This window comes from Argiope bruennichi, chromosome 11, assembly GCF_947563725.1.
Source record: "Argiope bruennichi chromosome 11, qqArgBrue1.1, whole genome shotgun sequence".
NCBI lineage: Eukaryota > Metazoa > Arthropoda > Arachnida > Araneae > Araneidae > Argiope > Argiope bruennichi.
The window spans coordinates 10,117,615-10,143,343 of NC_079161.1; the positions used below are offsets into that span (position 1 = coordinate 10,117,615).

Below are 25,729 nucleotides of genomic sequence, written 5' to 3' on the forward strand. Positions count from 1 at the left end.
TAAAAAACCTATTGTTCGTACAATTTTTTTAAGTAATATAATTTTTTATGCATGGTTTAATTGGAAGACAAATCAAATTTTGTTCGTAAATTAGCAGTGATCGACCCAAAATGAGTCTGTTTTGAAACAACAACAAAAAAAATGTATCAGAAAAGAATTAATTAAAATATATTTTGAACTCTCTTTATCCTTTAAAGAAAAGTGTCAATGAAATAAGTAATCGATCTTATTTGACAAGAGTAGTCTTGAAGTAGAAAACCCATTGTTCGTTCAATTTCCACTCCAGTTTTATCATTTTGTAGATAAATTCAATGCAGTTAGAAAAATTCGGTGCGTAAATTTTCGTCTTAGATGCAATAAAGCTGACAGAAGGAACTCTTAACTCTTTCTTTACTTATAATTTTCAGTCATTATAATCGATTTACTATCTCTACTGTTGCTTTTGCTTTTTTAAAAAAAATTTTTAATGGTTTTCTGCATGAAAAGTACATATGGTTTACTGTGCAGTGTTTCACCTAATTAGTTCCGATTGATGTTGCACAAAACTACTGGAACGATCATCTAGACAATTCGAGCAATGAAGCTGTTCTGTGATTCTGCTATTTGGGTATGTTTTTGTACGAATAATTTAACACTAGAAAGCATGACCTGCTATTTTTTTTACGAAAAAATACATGTGTTTTAAATAGTTGCATATAATTTAAAAAAATTATTTTAAAGAATTTATTTTATTTTCTGGTGAAATTTTAGCAAAACAATTAAAATGCGCCAGTAAACTACATTACGAATTAAACAATATCCCATTGACCTAAATCACATTATAACACTTCTGCAATAAAAATAAAAGTCTTTTTTACAATAAATTTTTTTTGACGTGTCTCCTACGGGAAGAGTTGTGCCGTGGCCGGATGATGATTCTTCGGGTTCAACCTTTATTCTCGCCAGTACAGTCGCGGCGTCCGATCATTCAGATTTTTTCGTGTGCTTTCGGGCGGGTCGGAGTTGTCAACTATTATGTATAGTTGTGATATAATGATTATGTGCAGAAATTCATTATTTTAATTTGTAGCTTTTCTGAATTATTGTACACACAAGTGGATATGGACAGACAGACAATCTTTTGTTAGATTTAATCCTAAATTTGTTACATATCAACACATTTGATGATTCAAATATGTGAAAAATTTCATTGATTTAGCTCATTACGTGTTTGAACACCATGTTTATAGGGAGAAGAATGGACTTAACCCTCCTAAACATATTTGGCCCAGAATTTGACAGAAATCTACAATTTTATAATAAGGTCATAGATTACAAATTTAATTCTTCTAGCTTTTGATGTGTGTATACAAAATCATGTACAAAGCCATAGAAACGTCTGTTTATTTTTTAATTATTATATACGAAAGGCAAACAAAGAAAGACCATTGAAAATTACACAAAATTCTTGAAGGTCTGATATCTGCATGTTTTAAACTACCCTAAGTACGATAAATACATTTCTGAAACTATGCTTGACTACATTTGAACACGATATTTAAAAATGCTTGATGGATGAAATTTGGTATGTGGTCTTTTTACTAAAGTAGTAAGTTGATGCTGAATTTTGGTGTGAATTTGGTGTACATTCTCATTCGTTTACGTAGGGATACAATGCATATGAATTATTCAAAAACATAACCTCTAAATGGGAGGAATTTGACATTTAGATTTATTGTCAAAACTGTAAAAGTCTTTTGAATTTCGCGCAAAACTCATCTTCGGATTGACCGTCTATTCGTGCGCACGTAATCACAAAAGCTAGATGGATGAACTTTTCACTCTCAAATTGCAGATAATATTTTAATTTAGATTAATCAATCAATGGGTAGACTATATGTTTATTTTTCTTTCCGCTAAAGAATGATATTCCCCAAACTCTACAGGCTGCGATGTCTTAATAGCAAAATCACAGCTTCGGAATGGAGTGTTCAAGGTTCGTCTCGGAAGTTCGGAGAGCATGAATTAACACAGTTGCCGTCCTCTTCATCTGATCATGGTTCAAAATTATAAAGTTCGTTCCAAAGTAATCTTTAAATGGGATGTTAATATAACTAAACAGTTCTAAATGCAACAACTCAACAGGCTGCGTAAATGGAATTTTTGTTTGACCTCTCACAAGATTTGGGCACAATCAATCAACTGAAAGAAATCCAAAATGCACTCTACTTGATACTCTGTACTATACACTAAAATTAAATTTTTAAAAAATGCCGAATTATAAAAATACATGAGACTGTTATGTGAATAATAAATACTCTACCCTCCATTAAATTCTAATATTTCAATTATTTTTTAAATTAATATTTTATTTTTCAGGATTGGGATGCTTTCTGGAATGCTGATGCCCCAAACCTCACGAGCTGTTTTCGTCACTCCGTCTTGGTAGTTTTACCCTGTGCATTCCTATGGATAGCCACCAGTTTTAATTTTTGTCGAGAAGTATTCTGCAGATTGTATAGTTTCCGTCCCAAGCCTGCATCCAGCCCTTGGACACTGCTTACAACAGTCAAGTTGGTAAGAATTTTTAATTGAATTCAGTTCATTCAAGAATTAGTAAACAGTTTTTTTTCCCTCCGTGAATGGTAGTTTTGATTTATAAATATAATCTTACTATCTTACGATTGATGAATTAAGAAATTTACAATTATTATCTTAGGCCGGGATAGCCTGGTTGGTAGAGCGTCGGATTCGCGTCCCTTAGGTTGCGAGGTCGAACCGAAGATTCCCCACCTGTGTGGTGGCTGGCGCGCGTTAAATCTGTCGTGGTCACAAAGTCCTCCATGTCGAGAGTAATACCATTGGGGGTACTGGATCAGGGGTGATCGTTCTCTGATTCGGGTCTAAATTACGATCTGTGGTTGAGTGAATGAAATGCGTGAATGAAGTCCGTCCCGTAAAAAGGGTTGTGACGTGTGTGTAGCTAAGTCGTTCTCTTGGCCCTAGATGGCGCTACTATAGAAACAAGACACTGTCTTCGAACAGTGGACTTGTCCATGGCAAGTGCCATAAGAATCAACAACAACAAATTTACGAGATATAAGTTGTGAAAATGAAATGTGAGGATACACCAAGCAATAGATTATCAGCAAAAGAAACTATGCATCTAATGCTGGATTGCACATGTGTATGTAACATAATTTTGCAGATGCGAAGCCTAAATGAAAACTAATTTGTAATTTAATCTCATTTCATATTTCCACGGGAGGGCATGATTCGTACATGATCGATGATACGGCCTCGTTCACAGAGCGAAATGTTTGAAATTATTCCCTCGCGGCTTTCACAAAGAGATTGTGACAGGGATTATTTTAACGCGTGTCGATTTAAGAAATGAAATCTTAAGTATCTTTGCATGAAATGCGGGGGTATAAGGAACTTTTATCCCTTTGCTTGTAACGTGAGAACTGCAATGGTCATCATTTTTTAGAGCATGTGGAGGATTGTGATGAGTGACGATAGAACCTGGAACCTTGTGGTTCGCAGCCCAGTAACATGACCACAACACAAAAGCAATTGCTCGTGTAGCGTAGCCGTTAACTGGCTTATAAGCTTTCACCACAAGCGCGTTAAGAATAATTAAATAAAAAGGTGGGATTCGGATCAAAAAATAGAAAATCTTAAATTGAAGGAACGTCGGCTCATTTAAGATAAAAAAGATAGGAAATGAACTAGGATTTAGATTGACTTAAGAAATATCATTATTATATGTAGCTGGTATTATTCTTGTAAGAATTTAAACATCTTTAAAATAATACTTTTTTTATTTTTTGATGCGTAAGCTAAGTTTATTGAAAACGAATGGGAAGTAGGATCTGAAGAGTGCAGACAAAACACCACTTTTCGGAATGATGACTTTTCCTTTTTTCTTTTGCAGTTTCTAACCGCAGTGCTCGTTCTATGCAGTGTAGCTGAGGCTATTTATCTTTTATATCAAGTCAGTCATTCTACGAGATACATAGCGCATGTCTATTACGTGTCTGTTGGATTTCGTACATTCACATTTGTAAGTGTTTTCTTTCAGCATGCTTTCCATCTTCAGATTTGAATATATTTTTTCATGACATTTATAATTTGTTATTTTAATTTGGTTAAAACATGCTATATTATTAGAATAAGACCTTGCAATTGAGAGTGCTTTCTGAAATAAGATTTACTTTTGGTTTTCTGAAACGCTAATGATTTTAATCACACTTGGATTGTCATATCTAACCAAGTTCATAAGTCACAATAAATGAAAAGAATAAATAGAATAGGCATTTTATTGGTAAAAATGGCATTGGAGCCCTCATGAATCACCTTAGATAGAAACCTCATTAAATTCCAATATATGGCCGTAGACTATTGTTAGCTTCAGGGTTTTCAAAGAGAAACTGGTCCATATTTGTGTTTCACTTCGAAGAGAAATCTCCAACTACTATCCTTTGCAATTCATCGTTAAATCACGATTGGCGCAGTTCAGCCGAGGTTGGCTCTTTCGCCACTAAAATATATCCATCCATCGTTAAATCTCGTTTGGTCCACTTGATTTCTGAATAGTGCTGGTTGAGAGCACTTCCCAAAACACCCCCCCCCCCTCCATAACTGCGTTTTTCCAATTCATATTATGCCTTAACTCACATTATCATTGTTAGGATGTAAAAAAAATAGAAGGATAGCCCTCTGGCGGCGATAGAGAGAAACAAGTAGTCAACCTCTATCCATCTTAAATGTAGGATTAATGTACGTTAGGATTTATCTAACTTGTTTTATGTGTTAATTGTATTGTATCTAAATGTTTGTGAATATAGCTCATTAGATCTTAAATATAATTTTAACCAATCTAGCCGTCGTCTGTCATTCTTAAATCACTCGGTCACATGGCTAGATTTCTCCAATGAGAATCTTCAAATTTTCGTGTATTTTGTTTATTCATTTAACTGATATTTTTCAATTTCATGATTTTTATGTTAGAAATTACATTGCTTACGATGGATTAATTGTTATCTGTATTATTTATAAGGGCACCATATTGCATAAGATAGGTAACTTTTAATAGAATATTGTTTCCCATATTAGTTAAAATTACTTTTTCACCAAATTGAATTTCAAGGACATTTACATATTTTCTTTCAGATCCTTGTTCTTTGTCTCCAGTATAAACAGAAAAAAGAGGGAGAATTGAATTCTTATACGTTATCATTGTTTTGGATATTGTTTATGGCTTGTAATTTTTTCACTTCACCGTTCTTCGATGTTCTTAGGGTAAGTCGGCATTATTTTCATTCATGTGTCAATCATTCGATATCGCTACAAATGACGCAAATTCGAACATCCCACGTCAAAACAAATAGTCAATCCGTTAACCTGACAAAATGAGCTTGCCATGAAAGGGAAAGTTATATGTCATAAAATCCATCTTAATTTTAATCTTGACATTTGAAATTGTTCTTCTGTGATTGTGGGTGGGGACTGAAGAGATTTATACTGCGTGCCATTTGAGGACATTTCAGATTATTCTAGCCGAAAAGTTTAGAGTGAAACAGGCGTAAAATGACCGTCCTTACTAAATTAGAGATTTAAAAATTAAATGGCGTAGGGTGATAGGGATTGGCCGGTTTTAAAATGAAAAATTTAATTTATCCTTAAATTAAAATTTTAAAAAGTTATGTTAATTTTTTTCTAATTTATCTTTTAATACAGGAAAATACGTTCACACATCGCAAAATTTATTTCTGAATATTTACTAAATTATTATAAAGAATAATTTTTATTATTTAGAACATTTTGTAAGATTAATAATAAATTCTTTTTCCTAGAAATATTTTTTAGATAAAATTCTTAAAATGCATTCGTTTGGAATGGCTTTGGGATTCAACAGCCGCTTTTAGAGATTAGCTTGTTGGCTTGGAGGACTGGCTACCTTTCATTGCAATTGAATTCATATGCATAATGAAATGTATGATTCTCTCAATAAAGCATTTCAAAACTTTAAATTGAAAGAAAAGTTTAGGTTCGGTTATTTCAGCAGCCACGCGTCGTCAGCAGCATATTCTTTGTGTGCAGGACCTTCTTGATAGTATCGAAATCGTATCCTAATCGCATGAAATCCAGTTATCATAATATAAATGCCCACGTTATTTAATTGCAAATTGTCTTATTTGGTACTGTAGTTCCACTTTCTTACTCTTTATGCAAAATGCGCCTTTGAATCAGACATTAAAACAATGCGATGGAATCTATGTATATCACATGCGCATAATAAGCTGCATGCTGTCTGTATTTAAATACACTGATAAAGAAATCACGTGCACATTAACCCTTAACTGGGGACGTGCGGTCTGTGAGACCGCTAGAGATGGATTTTCTGTCAATCCTATTCCATTTTTAGCTCAATTGAATGCATTGACCCTGTAGCTTCTTGTTTTATGACCTTGAAGACACGTGCACTTTTTCAACCGATTTCATCAGATGCTTTTTAAAATAATTCAGTTATTTCTTCGAGCGCGGTCTCTAAGACCGCATCTCCCTGTTAGTGTCCCAGTGATAAACAAAGCTTAGCAGATGGCGCTGAAACTTGGGCCCCGAAATATCATCCAGTTTACTAATCCTATTATGAAGCAGTGCTCCAGACACTTTTAAATGAAGCAGAAAGTGATTTTAGTGATAAGGATAATTGTACAGAAAAGTTTTTCGATGAAAGTTCACATTCAACTGATTTTGATATGTATGTTCAGACATAATTAATTTTTCTAGTGATAATGTATTTTGAAAAATTTATAAAATATATTAATATACCAAGAGATATATATACAGAATTTATAGGTTGATTTTTATACTAGTTCTTAACCGGTATATTTAAAATGCCCTAGAAAATCGTGCTATGAAAGTCACGCAAACCGATAAAAAAAAGGGAGAATTTTACCCATTGTCATTTTTTTTATTTTTCATCTAATTGTTGAATTTTATATTATATTGCCTTCTGTATACCTTCATATACTGTAAAAATAAATATGATTTAAAAAGTAAAAAGTAATATGCTTTTTCAAGAATATTATTTATTGTAACATGTCATTGGAGAAGAAAATGTATGTTCCAACTCATTTACTTTTTTCAATGATAATATATTTTGGAAAATTTCTAAAACTTATCTATATATCAAGAAAAATATCTGAAAAATATATTGGCAGTTTTTCATACTAATACAATTATTAGAAAATTTAATTTGAGTGGAAATGAAATGCGGTCTCGTAGGCCGCACCTCCCCAGTTAAGTCCTAAAATTTCACCTCCCCAGTTAAGGGTTAAAAGAATTTTAAAAAATGCTAACAAAGTTCAATCATTCAGCACATTTTATATATTCCTTAGTACACTTAATATCTTAGTGGATCTTGTTTATACAATCCCCAAAATTATTCATTAATTAAAATAAAATATATTAAAAAATTCATAGGAATATTGCAAACATTATGAGAGTAGAACTAGAATTTTCATCCATTAGATTAACAATAGAAGAAAAGCACGTGATAAATATTAGCAAAAAAATAAATAAATAAAAATAATTTGAATTTTACTACAACAATAATTACTAAAAGTTATGGAATTTTTTTTTTTTTTTTTGAATATTGTCCAAAGTAAAAGAAAAAAAATTATATAATAGCTAAATTAGTATAACAGAAAAAGATTCATTTTGGATGCTAAAATGATGCAAAAATTCTTTTTTGTGAAAATATACTATTTTGACTTATGATGAAACTGAATATACTATGATGACTTATGAATTTTGACTTATTCCTTTCATTTAAAAAAAAAATCATCCGTGCTCACTTTTTCCATCCAAAAACTAAAAAATGCCAAATGTTCGGTCAAATTCGATAATTCAACGATCTAGCATGTATTGTGTCAATATACAGAGAGACAAATACACAAAAATATTACTTTTATTACCGATAGAGAAAAATTATCGGAAGGACTGGTTAAAAACACAATAATCATATTCAATTAAAATCTCACTTATGAATTCAAATTGAACGTACATTCAATTGATAAATGAGACTTCTGAAATGCCAGGAATTGCAATAACACAGCAAGTAAAAAGTGAACACAGTGGAACCTCTCTTATCGAGTATAATTTGATCCCGAATCTTATATGTTATGCGAAACAATTTTTTTCGTATAGGAATCTATATCAAATAGGACAATTCTTTATATTCCGAAAAAAATACTCAAACAAATGTATTATAATGTAATTATTAATAATACATGCATTTTTACAGAGAAAATTGTCTGAAGATACTGATCTTTGATCAAAATTTAGCAGAACTGATGCTCAGCATTATCTTTAAATGAATTTGTAGCACCCAGAGTTATTGCCTTATCAGGAGAATGCTTCTAGATAGAATAATTTCTTATGTTTTCAGCTTCTCATTTATTTCACTTGAAGATTGTTGCTGTGTTGAGTCTATTATTTCTTTCTCGCCTGATCCTTCACAACCCTTTGCTGTGACAGCGCCTTAAACTCTTCTGTAGATCTGGATATGTTCTTCCACCAGCTCATCCATGTCCTTGCTGTCCATCTCTCGTCCCAAAATCTAGGTCAGAGAAAAAAAATCTCTTCGATTAAGGCTCTGCAGGTAATTGCTCAAACACCATCCAGTTATCCAGCCAAATTTTCTTCCAAGTAAATATAAGTGTATATCTTCAAACAAACACTCAACACAAACTAACACACAGATCAATCGACCCTGTGACATCATGGTGCCTCCTCGCCTCTCGATTTGCGAAACATAGCTCATTAAGGAAGTCACTTTTTTTAGATTTTCGTTTGCTCATTAAGCAATATTTGATTTCACATCAATTCCTTCATGAAATATATTTGATATATTCTTTTTCTTATTCCAGGGTAAATTTGGAGATATAGCTGACTCTCATACCTTTATCTTTGGCGTCGTCACTTTCGTTATACTGGCAGCGGAAGCGGTCCTCTCCTTGTTCACCGACCCTCAGTACAGCGCTTTTTGGGATGCTGAAAAGGTATGTTCCAATAGAACAGAGGTTCCCAAACTTTTTTTTCTCGTGGACCACTTTCAAATTTTTACTATTTTCGGTAGACCCCCTGCTGCTACATTTCTACTGTATTCCAAAACTCCTATAAAATATCACCCTAAATTGGGGCTGTTAAGAAGAAAAAAAAGTAGCACATTTTCTTGTGTTCTATTTATTAAAATAATACTTGTGGTTATACAAAACTATAAACATTTATCATTACAAACAATCAACAATTGACAAAAAAATCAACAATGAACTCTGAAATGTAAATCAACAATAAAAAATAGTCATACTTTTAATGAGACAGATGTACTTGATGAATTGACAGCAAATTAGTACTTGGCTTCAGTTTTGTAAGAAGTAATCTCAAATCGCCCAGTTCTGTGATGTTCAATCTGCTCCTTTTTTTTGTTAACAGGTTGGTAACGGCATTAAAACTTCTTTTGACAAGTTATGACGAGAAAAACGCTATCAAAAATTTTCTTTCAATTTCCCACTATTCCCCACTTGTACTATTATCTATTGTTCTATTCAATTCTGTGTTTGAACTGAGTCTCGAATATTTTTGAATACCTACCTACTGAATGATGCTACCTGCCTACATTGATAGGTAAATCCAAGCCAAAATTTTTGTTCTTTATTATGAAAACCAGAAAAGTTTTCGTGGACCCCCCCCCCTTACAACGTGTAAAGCCCTGTTTTCTTTTCACGTCTAAGTGGACCCCCGTGTCGTCTCCTATGGACCCCTGGGGGTCCACCTGGACCACTTTCGGAACCTATGCAATAGAAGGTAAATAATTATATAGTTAAGGATGAAAATTCAAAAATTTTAGTTACATTTAAAGTGGCTGCGTACCATACGAATAAGATAACAAACCAATGAATTTATGAGATACACTGAGTATTTCAATGAATTGAAATACTTATTTCAATGGCATTCCTAGCCATGTTTGAACAATAGGTAATGAGAAGGCGGACAGTGCAGCAAAAAATGCTTCTTTGGTTTTGCAGCAAGATATTCCGCACAGCGATTCGAAAAATGCATTTACGCATCGTGTATACTCATTATGGCAGGAGTCACGGAATGATCAGATGAATAATAAAATCCATATTGTAAAATCCATTGTTTCTGCCTGTCCTTGTTTGACCAGTGCGTGAGTTAGAGGTCAAATTGTCTAAACTCCGCATTGATCGCACACGTTTTAGTCAAACATCTTTTATTCGGCAATCGAGCTTCTTTTTGCTCGAGATGCCAAGTGAGTTTAACGGTTCTTCACTTTCTAATCGAATGTCTGGATTTTAATCATCGTGGTTTAAGATTTTTTTAATACTTCATCAGTGGACATGCTTGTGGGGGTACCTCCCCACAAAAACCTTTTTAAATTTTTAAAAGCAACTAGTTTTTACTATTTTATTTAACATTTCACTTTGTTGTTTTTACCTTGTGTACAATTTTAAGAGACATTTTTGCAATTTTGTCAGCTTCTTCTTCTCACAGAATTTTTAAAGAAATTAAAAAGAATACCATTTAACCATGTGTTTGGCTCAGTAGGGTCGGATATGGCTCTTGCGCTATTAAATCCCACAATTCAATCATTCAATTCATTGAAGATCTCAATATTTATCTCTGTATTAGAAAAGAAATCCGGTAAGAAAATCTTTGCATTTGTCAAAATCTTTTTTCATTTGTTTACTTGTCTCAAATATTTTCTTGAATACCAGTGCCTGTTTCCTTTCATTCAACCTTTGTATAAAACAAGAGTTTATGAAAAGATCGGAAAGTAAGATAAAGAATATTTCAAATCTGTCTATTGGAGCCAATGACATGCAGGTTATTAAAGGTCTCTTATTTAAAATTTCAGTGAATGATTTCAAATAAATCTATTCTCAAATTAAGCTAGTTTAAGAGCTAGGTGCTATTTGGCAGTGACATGTGGGTTTTGTTGATCTAAGATATTCTTCGATTTGATGAGAGTTTAAAATGGCATCCTATATGCATCTGAACATAAAGAAGTTAATAAATTTGTTACTTTATGAATGAAAAGGATACTATTTCGTTTATAGCTAACATTCGTTAGACGCATTTTTAATATTAATATGAAGGAAAAACAATGCACTTGAAATAAAAGATACACTGTTAGTTATGAAAAAAATTAACCAGCGGGAGTGGAAACTTTCTCGCGTACTCTCTATTAAAGGTGTTATACCAGAGAACGCCTTGTATGGCATTATCGTAAATTCAGCTCTTTTACAGAATTTATCGTGTGATCCGTGGCGAATATTTTTTGGCGATTACTCTCTGGTATGCGTATCCAAAAAGTAAAAGTTTCCTAAACTCAATTTTATGTTTCAGTCTCGTTCCTCCCACTAGATTGAAGCAAAATTTGATAAAAGATTATACTTATAATCACCAAATTTCATATCAAATTTGATAAATTTAAGTTATTGCGTTTACATGTTTCTAAAAGCCCAGACCGATATACTAACGGGATGCGGTGGCCTGGTGGTAAGGTCTCGGCTTCGGTACCGGAGGGTTTCAGGTTCGTGACCCGAATCCACCGAAGAGTCGTCGTGTAAGGGGGTCTGTTGCACGTTAAATCCGTCATGACCAAACGTTCTTCTGTTGGCGTGGTGTGGAGAGGGGGGTGCCAGCTCAGGTATCGTCCTCGTCATCTGACTGCGGTTCAAAGTGACGAGGTCCGTCCCAAAATAGCCCTAGTGTTGCTTTAAACGGGACGTTAATATAACTAAACCAAACCGGTATACTATCAATCTCTTGTTGGATTTAGCTCGACATTTGACAGTTGTCTACATTATAGATGTTAAATCTATGCATCGAATTTTGTCTATCAAACTCTTTTCTCTTTGTAGTGATCGTGTTCACTTTTATTCAAACAACCGGACAGACAGACTTCCTCTGAACGGATGTTGCTTAGAATTTGAAAGAAATCTACAAATCTGTTATGAATATCGTTTATCTAATTTCCCCCATATAATTCAAAGTGATTTTGAGTTATTTTTGTCACAATCAGACAGGGCATTTTCCAAAAATATGTTTTTCGGACTCAGGGGGCTGGGTCTAAAACTTGGAGATTCGTCAAAATCTCGAGTTCGAATTTCCTGATGGTTATATTTTTTTCTCTATACTTCCTATATGAGAAAACCAAAAAGTTCTTTCCTCTCATTTAAGCTCCCTCCTCTAATCCTAAAGAAAGTTTCCTCCTCTGATAATTTCACATAAGGTATAACTTTTATGAAACATAACAGAAATTCCACTTTTTTGTTCTACCTCTGCCAATATTGAATGATTAAACTTTTTTTTTTCCTCTATGCTTAGTATCGATGTTTTTTATGTTCAAGAACTGTCTCATTTTATTACTAAAAAGAATGTATTCCTCTCTCCTTCTCCAAAATATAAACCAGTGGGAGTGGTCTCCCCTAAACACTTCTCGCATTCTTTTTAATAAAGGTGATATCCCCGTCTTCTCCCAGAAAATTGTGCATTGTGCGCAGAGACATGAGTGTTCGGGTTTTGGTTTCCATACTCCTACACATAAGATTATGGGCTTTGTTGTATAGTATATAACACTAGCACTTGTGTATTAACTGCATGGGATTGGTGTTTTTAGCAACCGTTTAAATCTACGAAGCAATCTCAGGCGATATCGTTTTCTTTCTTTTTTGGAGGGAGCGATGAGTCGTTGGCATGAGTTAATACGCAAGTAATAAAAAAACCAAGTATATATTTAGAACTACTTTTTTTGAAACCTATTAAAATCAAATTTGACGTAGAAGTACAATTGTGGTCACAAAATCATATAAAATGTTCATATATTTAAATCATTATATTTTTAAGTTGGCGCCTTTACATGCATAAGAATGTGCAGACCGACAAACAGTGAGCAACTTGATGGATTTGGTTTCACATTTGATACATATCTGCACTTTGGATAGTAAAAAAATATCTGAAAATCAAATTTTATCCATCTGGATCTTTTCGTTTTGTTGTTATCATGTTCATTTGTACATCCATAGCCGCTCATACACATTTCCTCTGTAGGAATTTGGTTCAAAATTTGATAGCAATTGACAAAATGGGTGTAAATTCATTGAACTAAATTTCATCTTTCTAGCTAAATGTGTCTTTTCAGCTATCGTGCTCTCAGACAGACAAACCTAACTCCAAATATGTGTCTTTAGGAGATTCATCAAATCGCGGGTTTTTGACAACTAAATTATTTTTATATACCTTTATATGCGAAAAAATATAAAGGAAGATAAGTTTTAGCAAGCCAATCGAAATAATCAATTGACAGTGTTTCTTACTTTGATAACAACCACAGGTTTGAATGTTTTTATGATTTGAGTCTGCATTAAACAATAAAATGAGATAAGAAATGATCGATAAAAGACAAGGCTTTTCAGCATTTGTATTGTGTTTTGAAATATATGGCCTATTTCATTATATTTCTAGAATGGTTTTATTAATCGAATTTTAATCAGAATATAAAGGGTTTTGAAAATGACTGACTTTCATGAGAAAATTTGAATTTTGAAATCCAATGTACGTTAATACTGATGTTAATAATCATATTATGTACTCATCAGGATAAATAGATACGTTCATTTTACTGTGAAACTTTTGATCCATTGAAGCAAAACAGTCTCAACGAGGGTATATTCGAGAGAGAACAAATTTTTTTTATTTATTTAATTTATTGTTTCCTTTATACTTGTGAACGTCATATAAAACAAGCAAATCTTATAATTATGGAAAAATTCGACTTCAAAGCATTTTATGAACATCCACATTTCAAACTTCTTTTATTTCATAACATTCATTTTTGGAATTAGGTCTTTGAAAAGAATAACACCAAAATGGAAGGAGCTATACATTCGAAATATGGTATTGGATCTATGTATATAAAAATGATTGATTTCTATTAAATTTTAAACGAAATAATTTAAATAAGACAAAAGTTGGACCATTTTCGACAAAGAGAATTACGATTATACTTAAAAGAACAGTGGTGAATTTCAAACTAGGCAGACTAGGTAGCTGCCTATTTCCGCTAATATTGAAAAGGATAGCAAGTAGGTACGTTAAAAGGCTTCATTTTTCTAATTACAAAAAAAGGTTATAAAATATACAAATTCTATGAGGGTTGAAGCATGGATAAGAATAGCATTGTATCAAGTATAAATAGCTAGGTTCCTATTTGTTTCATAGCATTCACTTAGTTATTGAAGTATGTGTAAAATTGAACGTCTACTTCAATAATATTGTTACGAAAATTGTCCGGGGGTTCGTTTGGATAGTGGGAGTTATATGGTGTGGAGAACACTCAATCAGCAAGTGGCAGTAGAAAATGAAACAACGATGTTTATTTACACGAAGACACACAGAACAGCACAAAGACGACAACTATATACAGCACAGAAGACGATTATCTTCAGCTGAGACGGGCAGCATACAATAGTATACAAAGCAGCTCTACTCCGTTGCTGCTCCGCTAGTCCCTGGAAGACAAGTTCTTCACCGTCGCTTCCGACTACTTTTCGACTCCACCGGTCCACAACTCAATTCACCGTCCCTGGTTCGCAACAACTCGGCAGCGGCAGGACTGCTTCCTTTTATAGGCATCAGGAGGCGGGACTAGAAGCCTCTCAACCAATCAGGAACGTTCGAGGCGTAACTCGGTTCCTACTGGACGGTTCGGGAAAATTCTCGATGTTTCCAGTATAATCTATTTTGGCGCAAAAGTCACCAAATTCATCGCCAAGTCGCCGAATGGTCGCCAAGCTCTGGGACCTCCTATGGAACCGACTATGCTGGGAAGCCGCCTCACAGATTCGTAACAATATTGTGCACAAACGAGAATGATGAACAATCTGGAATGGTAATAAATAAATAACTATAAAAACATTTTCGCAAAGTTAACAAAATGAAAATCAAAAAAATTATATTTATAAAAAACGATTTATATGTTAAAAATGTAATGAAACGTGAAACTAAATTGTCTGATTTAATTAAAAGATGGACCTTATAATGTGCACTGTCTATAATAACAAGGTACATAAACCTGCCTTTGATGATAATATAATAATAAATTGCATTTTAATAACAGTAATTGCATTAGCTTTGCATTTTAATATCAACTTTTTAAATAGTCGAAATTGTTTTATTCAATGCAGTTTTTAAATCTTAACAATATTTCCCTTTTGCAATTTTAAGATAATATTGTTACGAAATTTCCGGGGTTCGTTTGGATAGTGGGAGTTATATGGTGTGGAGAACACTCAATCACCAGGCGGCAGTAGAAAATAAAACAACGACGTTTATTTACACGAAGACACATAGGACAGCAAAAAGACGACAATTATATACAGCGCAAAAGACGATTATCTTCAGCCGAGACGTGCAGCATACAACAGATTCTACTGCAGACAGTAGCACACAGCTTATTTCAGCACTACTTCACTCCTTCACTGCTCCGCTTTCTCTGGAAGACCAGCTCTTTATCGTCGATCCTGTCTACTCTTCGACTCCAATGGTCCACGACTCAATTCACGACCGCCCGGGAGCTGCGGTTGCTTCCTTTTATAGGTCTCAGGAGACGGGGCTAGAAGCCTCTCAACCAATCAGGAACGTTCGATTCGTATCTCCGTTCCTACTGGACGGAACGGGAAAATTCTCGATGTTTCGGGTGTAATATATTTTGGCGCCAAAGTCGCCAAATGGTCACCAAGTTTGTCTCCAAACTCTGGGACCTCCTATGGAACCAACTATGCTGGGAAGCAGCATTGCAGATTTATAACAATATTTATATTAAGCTTTTGAGATGAACGTTAGATGGCTTATTTGCAATGAGACTTCTGAATTTCGTCTTATTACTTTCATTTGAAATGAATATGTACTAATGTATTTAATATAACTAATGTTCGTGTATTTTATAACGCAGGATGAATTTCTGGTGGAGCATCAGCCGCTGCTATCGAGATTATTTTTCATCTGGTTGAACAGGTAAATCAATATACAAGAATTGATCCATTCTTAACCTTTTCTTAACCTTTTTTTTCTTTTGTCATGTATGCCAGGTAGACCGAGAGACGATACGATTCGTTTTACATACACGCAAAGAATATTTATTAGTATTAAGATGCGCAGGCACGAACGAGCATAACAACAACTACACCGAACAAGTACAATACGAAGAACTACGGAACTCAAAAAGGTACAAGCAACACGCGCACGTCACACAGCCTGGAAGGTTCTCTAATCTGGCTGTTGCCAGATACATAACAGTCACCTGAATCAGTGAGCCGCCCTCTCGGGATGGGGAGCTAACGAGATGTCCTGTTTTGTGGGAATGGGAAAGTAACGCTGCTAAGTAAGCCTTTGTCAAAATAATCCGTATAAATTAAATTTGTGGTACAATTATACCCATTTTTGATACATTATGACAACAGTACTCAAATAGTTGTCAGAATCACTTTTATCTTTATATTTTCTTTACAAATTTTATGAAATAATAAATTTGTGAGTAAGAAAATTTTTGGCTACCTCGAATAAATATACTTTGAAGAAAAATCCAAACAATCACAGATTTCATCTTATCCCAAGCAATATTAAGAATACAAATCTTTTTCATAAAAAAAAACATGAAATCATTGAAAAGAATACAATACTTCAAAAAGGAAGCCATGTATGCTACTCTTTGACATACAGCTTCTTCTTCTACATTCTTTTGATAACTGTAACTGTCCAAATTCTGAAGAAAAACCATCAGTGCGAGAAAAATCGCTCATTTACCATTTGTGTATGATCTTTTCCTATTTAAAGCCATTTTCGCTTTGCTTTTTAGATGTAAAATACGTAAGGCAATTTTCAGTATTTAAAAGTATGAACTAGTATGACTTTGGTTTACTTTAATATATCGTGGAAGGGACAAGCATCAGACCACATCCCTCACTTTCTTGTTTCTCATTATTGTTCGAGAATTCTCAGACAATAAAAGGAATCAGCTCTTTCTTCAGAATTTCAGACTTTCAATTTTTTTAAAGTAAGCCTGTATTTGAAAAAAATAATAAAAATTTCCATCTGCAAATATTGTCAGAACTAAAACTTTTCATTAAAATAGACCATTTATGTAATATGTTTATCCGCTTTTAACCGAAATGAGACCTATTGGATGAATAAATTCTGTACCGGGGGTACCTGAACAGTATGGAAATTGTTGCGTGGTATTATGCCAAACAAATAATGCTTTACCTAAAAGGTATTTTGTAAATTTTATAGATACCTCGAATCTATACGTGACATATTTAAAAGGGAATTTTCACAACTGATATCTAGCGCTAGAAAAACCTAAACTGACAGGTATAAATCATGCCTATGATTTAAATAAGAAAGAAAATCGAAAACTAATTTAACAATTTACAAATACTTTTAGAAAAGTATAAATGAATCGAAAAACTAGAAGATACCGAATAACAACACTGCAAAATCAAATGAAAATATTGTAGCGAAAATTGTTCCATGCGTCCAAGCACATTTGGCTCAGTCGGCTGAACGAAGCATCTCATAGCTGAGCGGAAGGTTGCGGGTTCGAATACAAGCGAGGCGAATTGTCAAAAATTGATTTTTAATTTCAATTTGCTTTATGTCAAAATTATGTTAATTATGCAAATTTATGTTAATTTTTCTAATCTGTTATTTATGTAAATTTCCAATTTTCTGCGGGCCTTCAAATTCTAGAAGGTTCTTCAACTGTATATAAGTAGTTTCTCAATCAGTTAGATGGGTAATAAAATCTTCAGTTTATCTTGAGTGTGTTCATTTCTATTGGACTTGCTGCATTCACCTCATCTGCGCGACAATATTTTGAGAAAAAGGTACAAAATAAATTATTTGCATATTTAATGTATCTGTTGAAATCTGTGTTTTCAACGCTGCCGAAATTGAAGCTTTGAAAATTGCAACCATGATAATACATTTAATTATTCAATTATTTCTAAAGGGACTCGTAAAGTTTATTGCGAATATGTGAATTTTAACTGTTTTATCTGAAATTTATTTATGTTCTTTAGTTTAATAATTTATTTTTTATTTGAGTAAAGCTCTTCATTTGAGACATATTATCTCAAGATCTTTATTTGAGTGAACATCTTGAAACTTTGAGATTCTAGATAAAATTAGACGCAATTACATTTATGTTTAAAGAGTTTCTATGAGATTATTGAAGAGTTTTTAGTTCTTAAGCGGTGTTCACATGAGGGCAATTATTGCGCGTAATGGAAAGTACTTCAGTCAGATCACGTGACCGCAGTGGAATAATGACAGATAGTTGTCTTTATGAGACAATCCTTTGACAGTTTTCCTTTGGATCACGTGATGTTCCTGAGTTAGGCATGGCTTCCCATAGCACGCAATAATTGACCTAGGGTGAACACCGCTTTATTCATGAAATTTCAGCCCAAAATTTATGCGCGGTATTCTACTCATTCAGTACGTGGAATCACCCGCCACTGGGGTAATACCGTGCAAATTATTTTTTTTTTAAATTGATTATTTTTCTTGATAAGGTTGGGTGGTATTTGATCTGTTTTTAATAAAATTTGTAAATTTCTCTTTAAAGGGATGAAATGAACACAGTAAGGAAACAATACTACTGACACATAACTCTATACAATAAGATGTATGCCCGATATCTCAACATTCATAACAGTTGCAAGCTCTCCGCAAGCAACTGGAACTTAAAATGACGAAAAGTTATTACATGGCTTCTACATCATCTAAAACTTATATAACTCAGTATATAAGGAATTAATTTTGAAAGCTTTTTGCTTTCTTCTTCAAATCATAAGTATTTGCTGGGTATATATGAAAATTATCTGAGTTAAAGAATGTTTATAGTATTCATGCTCAGGGCTAGTCCCCGTTGTTAGCATTGAAGATAATGGAATGCATAAATAGCGATTCTCAGAAATGATTACGCATGAACGAGATTAAATATATAATATAGCTTCACGGCTCAATAGTCTTTGTCTGCTTTGCTGCAGTATGAAAAAAAAAAAAAAAAAGATTGATGAAAAAATCTTATTGTAGACAAAAGAGGTTTTTCAGTCAAAAGATATGCAATTTGCAAAGATTATCAACTTATCAGAAAAATTTTCACTTTTGCAATGATTTTATTGTTTACCCTATATAAGGATTCCAATGTTTATTGTTCCGGAAAACTTACACAGATATTTGTATCAAGGTTTTTAATGATCTCTACTAATAATAAAAGTGTGTGTGTGTGTGTTTGGAAATGTGCACCTAAACACGATTTTATAAAACTTTAATTAGAATTTCAATTAGTTAAAATCGAATCAAAATTTTGGCAGTTTTCCAACGTATTTTCCAAAAATATTACAGCACAAAAAGGATTTTTTTTTATCTTAAAATTTAAAAAAAAAAATCATTTTATTGATATTAATTCCTAATTTTTCCTAAATTTTTAGCAACTTTTTCATAATTTTTTATCAACCATAGATTACATTATTAACCTGAGATTGAAATCCTTTTTCATTGTTTTGTCAAATATTTAATAGCGTGTTTTTCTTTTACTGCTGAAAATTAAAGGAGATAGATCCTCATTAGGGATTGCAATACCGGACCAAAATTTCAATACCGGTATTCGGTATTTTTTAGATCTTAATACCGGGATACCGGTTTTAATACCGGTATTAGAAATTTTAGAAAAAGAAAGAAAACACAGGTGTTTTTTGTTTTATTTGCCAGTTTTATTAGAAAGGGTAAATATCACAAAAAATGTTTTCTAATTTATAAATTATAACAGCATATAAAGAATCCCAAAAAAGTAAAGGAACAACTTATTTATTTAAATCACAAAAAATTGTAAATATCACTATTCAGTCTGTGGTACTAATACAAATTTTTGAAATGTGATCTTAAAAAACATAATGCATCAATTGTACTGTCATTGAGCCTGAAAAGTAATTTTGTGCAAAAATTACTAGCTGTCGAAAACGCTCTTTCGGCATCTATGATAGTTAGTGGTACTGTCAGCAATGCATGATATACTTTTTCCAAGTATTTACCTCTAAATCCCTCATCTTCAAATAAATCGATTTTTTATCTGATGGTTTTGGATATAGCTGATTTCTGTATTGTATTTTGGTTCGTTGAAATTTTCTTATTTATCGCTAATTCTAATTTTTTTTAAAGAGACAATTCCTTTCCACTATCAATATTAGTGTCATCATAATCTTAGATAACTGAACCGAATTCTTTTGAATGTGAATAAGTTTGAGAGTAAAAAATTTTAAGAAAATTTACTCTAAACTTAATCAGATTTGAATTGGTTATTTTCTTTTCTTCTTTTTCATTTTCATTTTTTAAATCATTATAATTATGTAAATACCATAAGATATTTTCTATTTCGATATGCCTTTCTTCTGTGCGATTTTTCAATGTAATATATAATCTTCAGATAGTGATGTGTGCTGTTAGGAGTAAACGATTCCAACGTGTTTTAAAATCTATTATTAACATATATTCTGTTTTATTTTCAGTTAGTATGTATTTTAGTAATATGTCATCTTTTATAGGGGAACGTTTAAATATCTTAACAATTTTTCGATCTTTATAAATTATAGGAAGCATTTCTTGATGGGTTAATATTTCATCCTCATTAGCAATATCTTCTTCAACAATTACATTGTCATTATCTTCATTGTCAATATCACTCTCACTCTTACTCTCTTCAAAGTTGGAATCCGAAGTTTCTATATCGACAGTATTTGGATTCTTCTGTTCTTTACTTTTTTGGTATAACACATCTATTACCCCTAACTGAATTCCATGAGCATAGCACAATTGCTGATTTTCTCCATTCAACTTTCCAACTTTTTTCATAACTGTTGCTCCATCAGTCATTATGGATACAATTTCTTCTTTCAGAGATAATCCATGTTTCGCTAATTTATATTTAAGCAAATAAGCCATTAATTAGTTAATTAATTTCGCCCTTTAGGGAGACATAAAAACAAAAACTTTTACTATTTTGCTACGTTGTCAATTCCTGAATATATAGTGGAGACCATTTTAAAAATTTCTAGTAAATACCGAAAAACCGGTATTTAAACTTGTGAATACCGGTATTACGAAATTGTACAAATGGCTCAAAATACCGGGATTCGGTATCCCGGTATACCGGTATTGCAATCCCTAATCCTCATGATATATGTGTAGTTTTCAAAACGAAATGTTGAAGTTGCAATGCCACTAAATTTTGAAGACACATGAACCGCACTTATCCGTTTTGATGTCATACGACTTATCTCCATAAGAAAGATTAATATATCCAATGAGCAAAACATAAATTAAAATAAATGGCTTTAATATCTGAAAATCTGACAGAGCCATGAACATGAAGTTAGATCGAAACGAATTAATAAAAATTGAATATAACCAATGTTCAGGCAAATTTGGTATGACCGAGGGCGAATAGCCATCAATAAAAAAAAATTTAAAGCAAACATTTCATTAATTTTTTTAAAAATAATTTTCAATTGGCTTTATTTTTCTGAACAAGGCATTTTCTTCATCATTTCCATGTTTCGGAAACTTGAGATTTCTTATCCCTGAATGAATGTCATGAAAAAAAGTAACACATTCAAGTGTAGCAAAGAAGCACAAAAGTGTAGCAAAACGCATTCTTTATCGAATCATTAAACACCCGTTTCTTAATATAATTATAATGCACTAAAATGTCCACAAGACTAGTTCAAATGCAATCCAAAGAATAAATTCTTATTCACTTGAATATATTTCAGGATATTATGGCACGGGTATCGAAACGAGCTTGAGACGGATAAACTTGATGTCCTGGGACCGGAAAAGAGAGCAGAGTACGTCCATCAGCGACTTCAGAAATATTGGACCCAAGAAGAAAAGATATGCAAAAATTTGTAAGTTTAAATATTTCCAACTTATAAATTAATAATTTTTCAAACATAATTGAATTCTAAAGTTATATAAATGATCGAGAAGTGATTGAATGTAAATGAAATTGCGAACTTCGTTTATCTGGATTATGTTTAGATCTGTTCAGTTTAGAATATCAGAATTCTTGGAAAAGAATACAATCCATTTCAAGTGACCCATACAGATCCATCTGCTTTAAATAAGTTTTAGAATCAGTATATTGTTTTGTGAATGTCAAATTCTAATTAATTCAATTTATAAACTTACTTCTGGGAATATGTTGATTGCAAGAAAGAGTTATAAAAATGAATTAGAATAATTTTTGGCACTTAAGGTAGATTGTGTTGGAAAGTCGATTTTTTCTGAAAGTATGAATTTCTTTATTTAACATTCTTAATTTTATATCATATATATATGTTTAAATGCTATTTTATTTCTCTAAAAGTTATTTTCTCAAATTCTAATTTTTGGTAGAATTTTCTTACTAAAAAAACCATATAAATTATAATTTAATGAATATTTTTTTGTTCAAATTTGATATAACATATTATCAATGTGTTCTGCAGTTACTGAACTAGAGAAAAGTAATCTATTCATTTAGAAATATTTGATAGTCGTTTTAATATTCCACAATTGGAAAACAATTGAAAATGTCTTGTTATTTTTTATTCGAATCCCAGTATTTGAAGCGTAGACAGAAATACTGCTTATTATTTTAGTTCAGAAACTAGTTAGGATGTTTATTATCTACAAAAATTTAAGCAAATAACTTGATAAACCTTTAAATTAAAAAAATTTTTGCTTTATACCAAAATTTTACCAAAAAACGCCATTTTAAAACAACTTTGTCATTTAAGTGGTATATTTCGGTTTCACATATGTTTTTTCAATCCTTTTAATTCGAAAGTATAATTATTCCAAAGAGTTCTACGAAAACTTCGTCCCAAACGGGGTCACATACCTAAAGTTAGATACTGTTTTATAATCACTACTTGATAGAAGGTGTGAAAATTATAAAAAATCCCTCAAGTCGTATTTCCGCTCATTTTTTCCATAATTAGAATAAATAAATGAAGCCAAAATTTATATGGAAATAGTGCCGCTTTACTGTGCAAAGATTATTAAAAAAGGTTTTAAGTTTAAAATTTTTCCCGATGACGCTTGAAAGCAATTTGTGCATACGTTTTCAGAAAATCGGTGGAAGTGGTATTCCCGGAATTTTCTTGCATTCTCTCTAATGGAAGAGACATTTCGCGTCCGGCATAAAAAAAAGGGCGGACCTTAAGCCATGAATGCGACTAGAACTCAGTAGGAATGACGAATATTTTACGAGCGGTTATTACATAACCAATATCAAAAAGTCACAAATACCAGTGATCAATATTTTTCTAAGAGGGTGCGATTCAAATCCTTGATACGATCTTACTGGTCATATTTCGATCCAAGGTCCTTGATCACGATAGAAAGTAACAATCGATACGATCTGTCTAATGGAAGCTCTCGAAAAAGAATTCAATCATGCAATCTGTGAATGGATTAAAAAGTGAACGGACCGGTTATTCTTATAATTATTCTATCATTGAATCGCATATCACTGAAAGTGGAGCTATCACAGGAAAGTGTTCATAATTATGAAGTCACCGCTCTGCTTGACTTTCCGATATTCGCATTTCACAATGCGTTATCCCACTAAGATCATTTCTAATTGTCTGTGACATGGCATTCCTTCCACTCTCAAGGCGCCATTTATTGGCAGAATATAGAACTAAAGTGAACATTTTAAAGAAATGACTTTTTTGTAAATTCAACTTTTCAGAAAATGGTTTATTCCAATAAAAAAATTAAAATTAAAAATTAAACTGAAATAGATAAATTCATTCAAGCACATGTTACTTAAAATAGTAAACTAAGTATTAATTACAATTAATAAATTTTATATTTAATAATAATTAATAATTTTTAATTAATAATATGATTGAAATAACAGATATTTGGAAAGAATATTTAAAAATAACAATAGCAAAATTATTTGTTATTCAAAGAGTCGTGGACTATGCATCTCTAGTGCTCAGATTTTGATTTTCGCATGACAGGAACTAATTGCCAAAAATCGTACGTTAGGCTCAGTAAAATTACAAATTAGCAGAAATAGCAATATTGTGCGATACCCCGAGCTAGTCAGAGGCCATGCGGGAAACTGGATGGGGCCGCCGAAGAGTAACCCCACCTAGCACGAAGGAACAAACGACACTTGATGACATTGGACCCTTCCAAATAATAAAGAACCCTCTAGAAAAACTGTATATTGGTACAAAAAAAGAAACATTACATATTAGGTTGTGAAACATTAAAAACGCATAAAATACATTAAATGAGCTAACACTTTTCACATTAGGAGAGAGCTAAAAACAAAAGCTTTGACAAAATGCCCCCAGTAGAAGTTTAATGACTGGGATTTTTATGAGTTCTTCGACGTCAAGAGACATCCAATTTCTTGGCCATTTGACTCTGTGCTTTAGCAATAGTTCACAGGCTTTGATCACGTGATTTATGGATCCTTCTTCGATGCCACACTGACAAGTCAAACTTTAGTCATTGTAACTACTCGGATGCACAGAAAATACACCATGGCCAATGTATACTTGACTAAGTTAAAAAATCACTCTCAATTCGGTTAACCGAAACGTTTTTAAAATGTTGATAAGTTGTTCTCCTCTTGATGGAATTACTCCACATCTCCTGCCTCCTCTACTCCTTAATTATTAGTTTTTTAGTCACATTTCTTGGGGAGATTTTGACTCATGGTTCAGTAAAAAACCAGATTTCCTCCATAGATCTATATGCCGTACCTATTGTTCGCTAAATCCATGCAAGACATATGCATCCCTTACCCGAGTTCCGCAATTTTATCTAGGGTGAGGAAAATAGAAATTAATACCTTTTATTACAGAATATACGAAAAAATTTTTAGTTGTCTATCACTAACTCTGTAATCTTCAATCAAAATTTGAGCAAAATCCATTCACATGAAATATGTCAGTCCGGATATTCGAATACAAGTTACCGCAATAACTACAAAACAAAGAGAGCTAGATGGAGAGACTTGATATCTATAACGTAGACACTGTGGTGAAAGCTTATAAGCCCGTTAACAGCTACGCTGCACGAGCAATTGCTTTTGTATTGTGGTCATGTTACTTGGCTGCGAACCACAAGGTACCAGGTTCTATCCTCGCGCATCACAATTCGCCACATTGGTGACCTCGGACGATGAACCTTCAACCTTCGTACAGCTGTTGTGGCGCCATCTGCCCACATTAAACCAAAGTCGTCAGATTCACATGACGCAGCAAAACCAAAGTCGCCAGATTCACTTGACGCAACAACAGCAACCACTCACCCACACACGCTTGCCATAACGCTTGGCGCTACTCAAATGGGTGCAGGCGCATTAAATTATACATCACCACTCAACAGCCATATCGTTCGACTCACTGGAGGGAGAGTCTGTGGTGAAAGCTTATAAACCAGTGAACAGATACGCTGTACGAGCAATTTCTTTTGTATTGTGGTCATGTTGCTCGGCTGCCAACCACAAAGTCCCAGGTTCTATCCTCCCTCATCACAATTCGCCACAAAACCGAGATTTTGGGCTAAAGTCATCAAAGAC

The 25,729-nt window shown here is 32.9% G+C and overlaps 1 protein-coding gene across 1 annotated transcript in view; it reads left to right on the forward strand.

The window, feature by feature from the left end:
* Positions 1 to 381: 381 nt before the first annotated feature.
* The window catches only part of LOC129957472 (multidrug resistance-associated protein 1-like), a 94,326-nt gene continuing 68,978 nt past the window's right edge, over positions 382 to 25,729 (forward strand). The window contains exons 1-7 of the mRNA XM_056069793.1: positions 382 to 607; positions 2,359 to 2,556; positions 3,917 to 4,045; positions 5,155 to 5,283; positions 8,919 to 9,050; positions 16,028 to 16,089; positions 21,909 to 22,043. Coding sequence (XP_055925768.1) covers positions 578 to 607; positions 2,359 to 2,556; positions 3,917 to 4,045; positions 5,155 to 5,283; positions 8,919 to 9,050; positions 16,028 to 16,089; positions 21,909 to 22,043 — 815 coding nt within the window. The 5' untranslated portion in view covers positions 382 to 577. The remainder of the gene's footprint in view (positions 608 to 2,358; positions 2,557 to 3,916; positions 4,046 to 5,154; positions 5,284 to 8,918; positions 9,051 to 16,027; positions 16,090 to 21,908; positions 22,044 to 25,729) is intronic.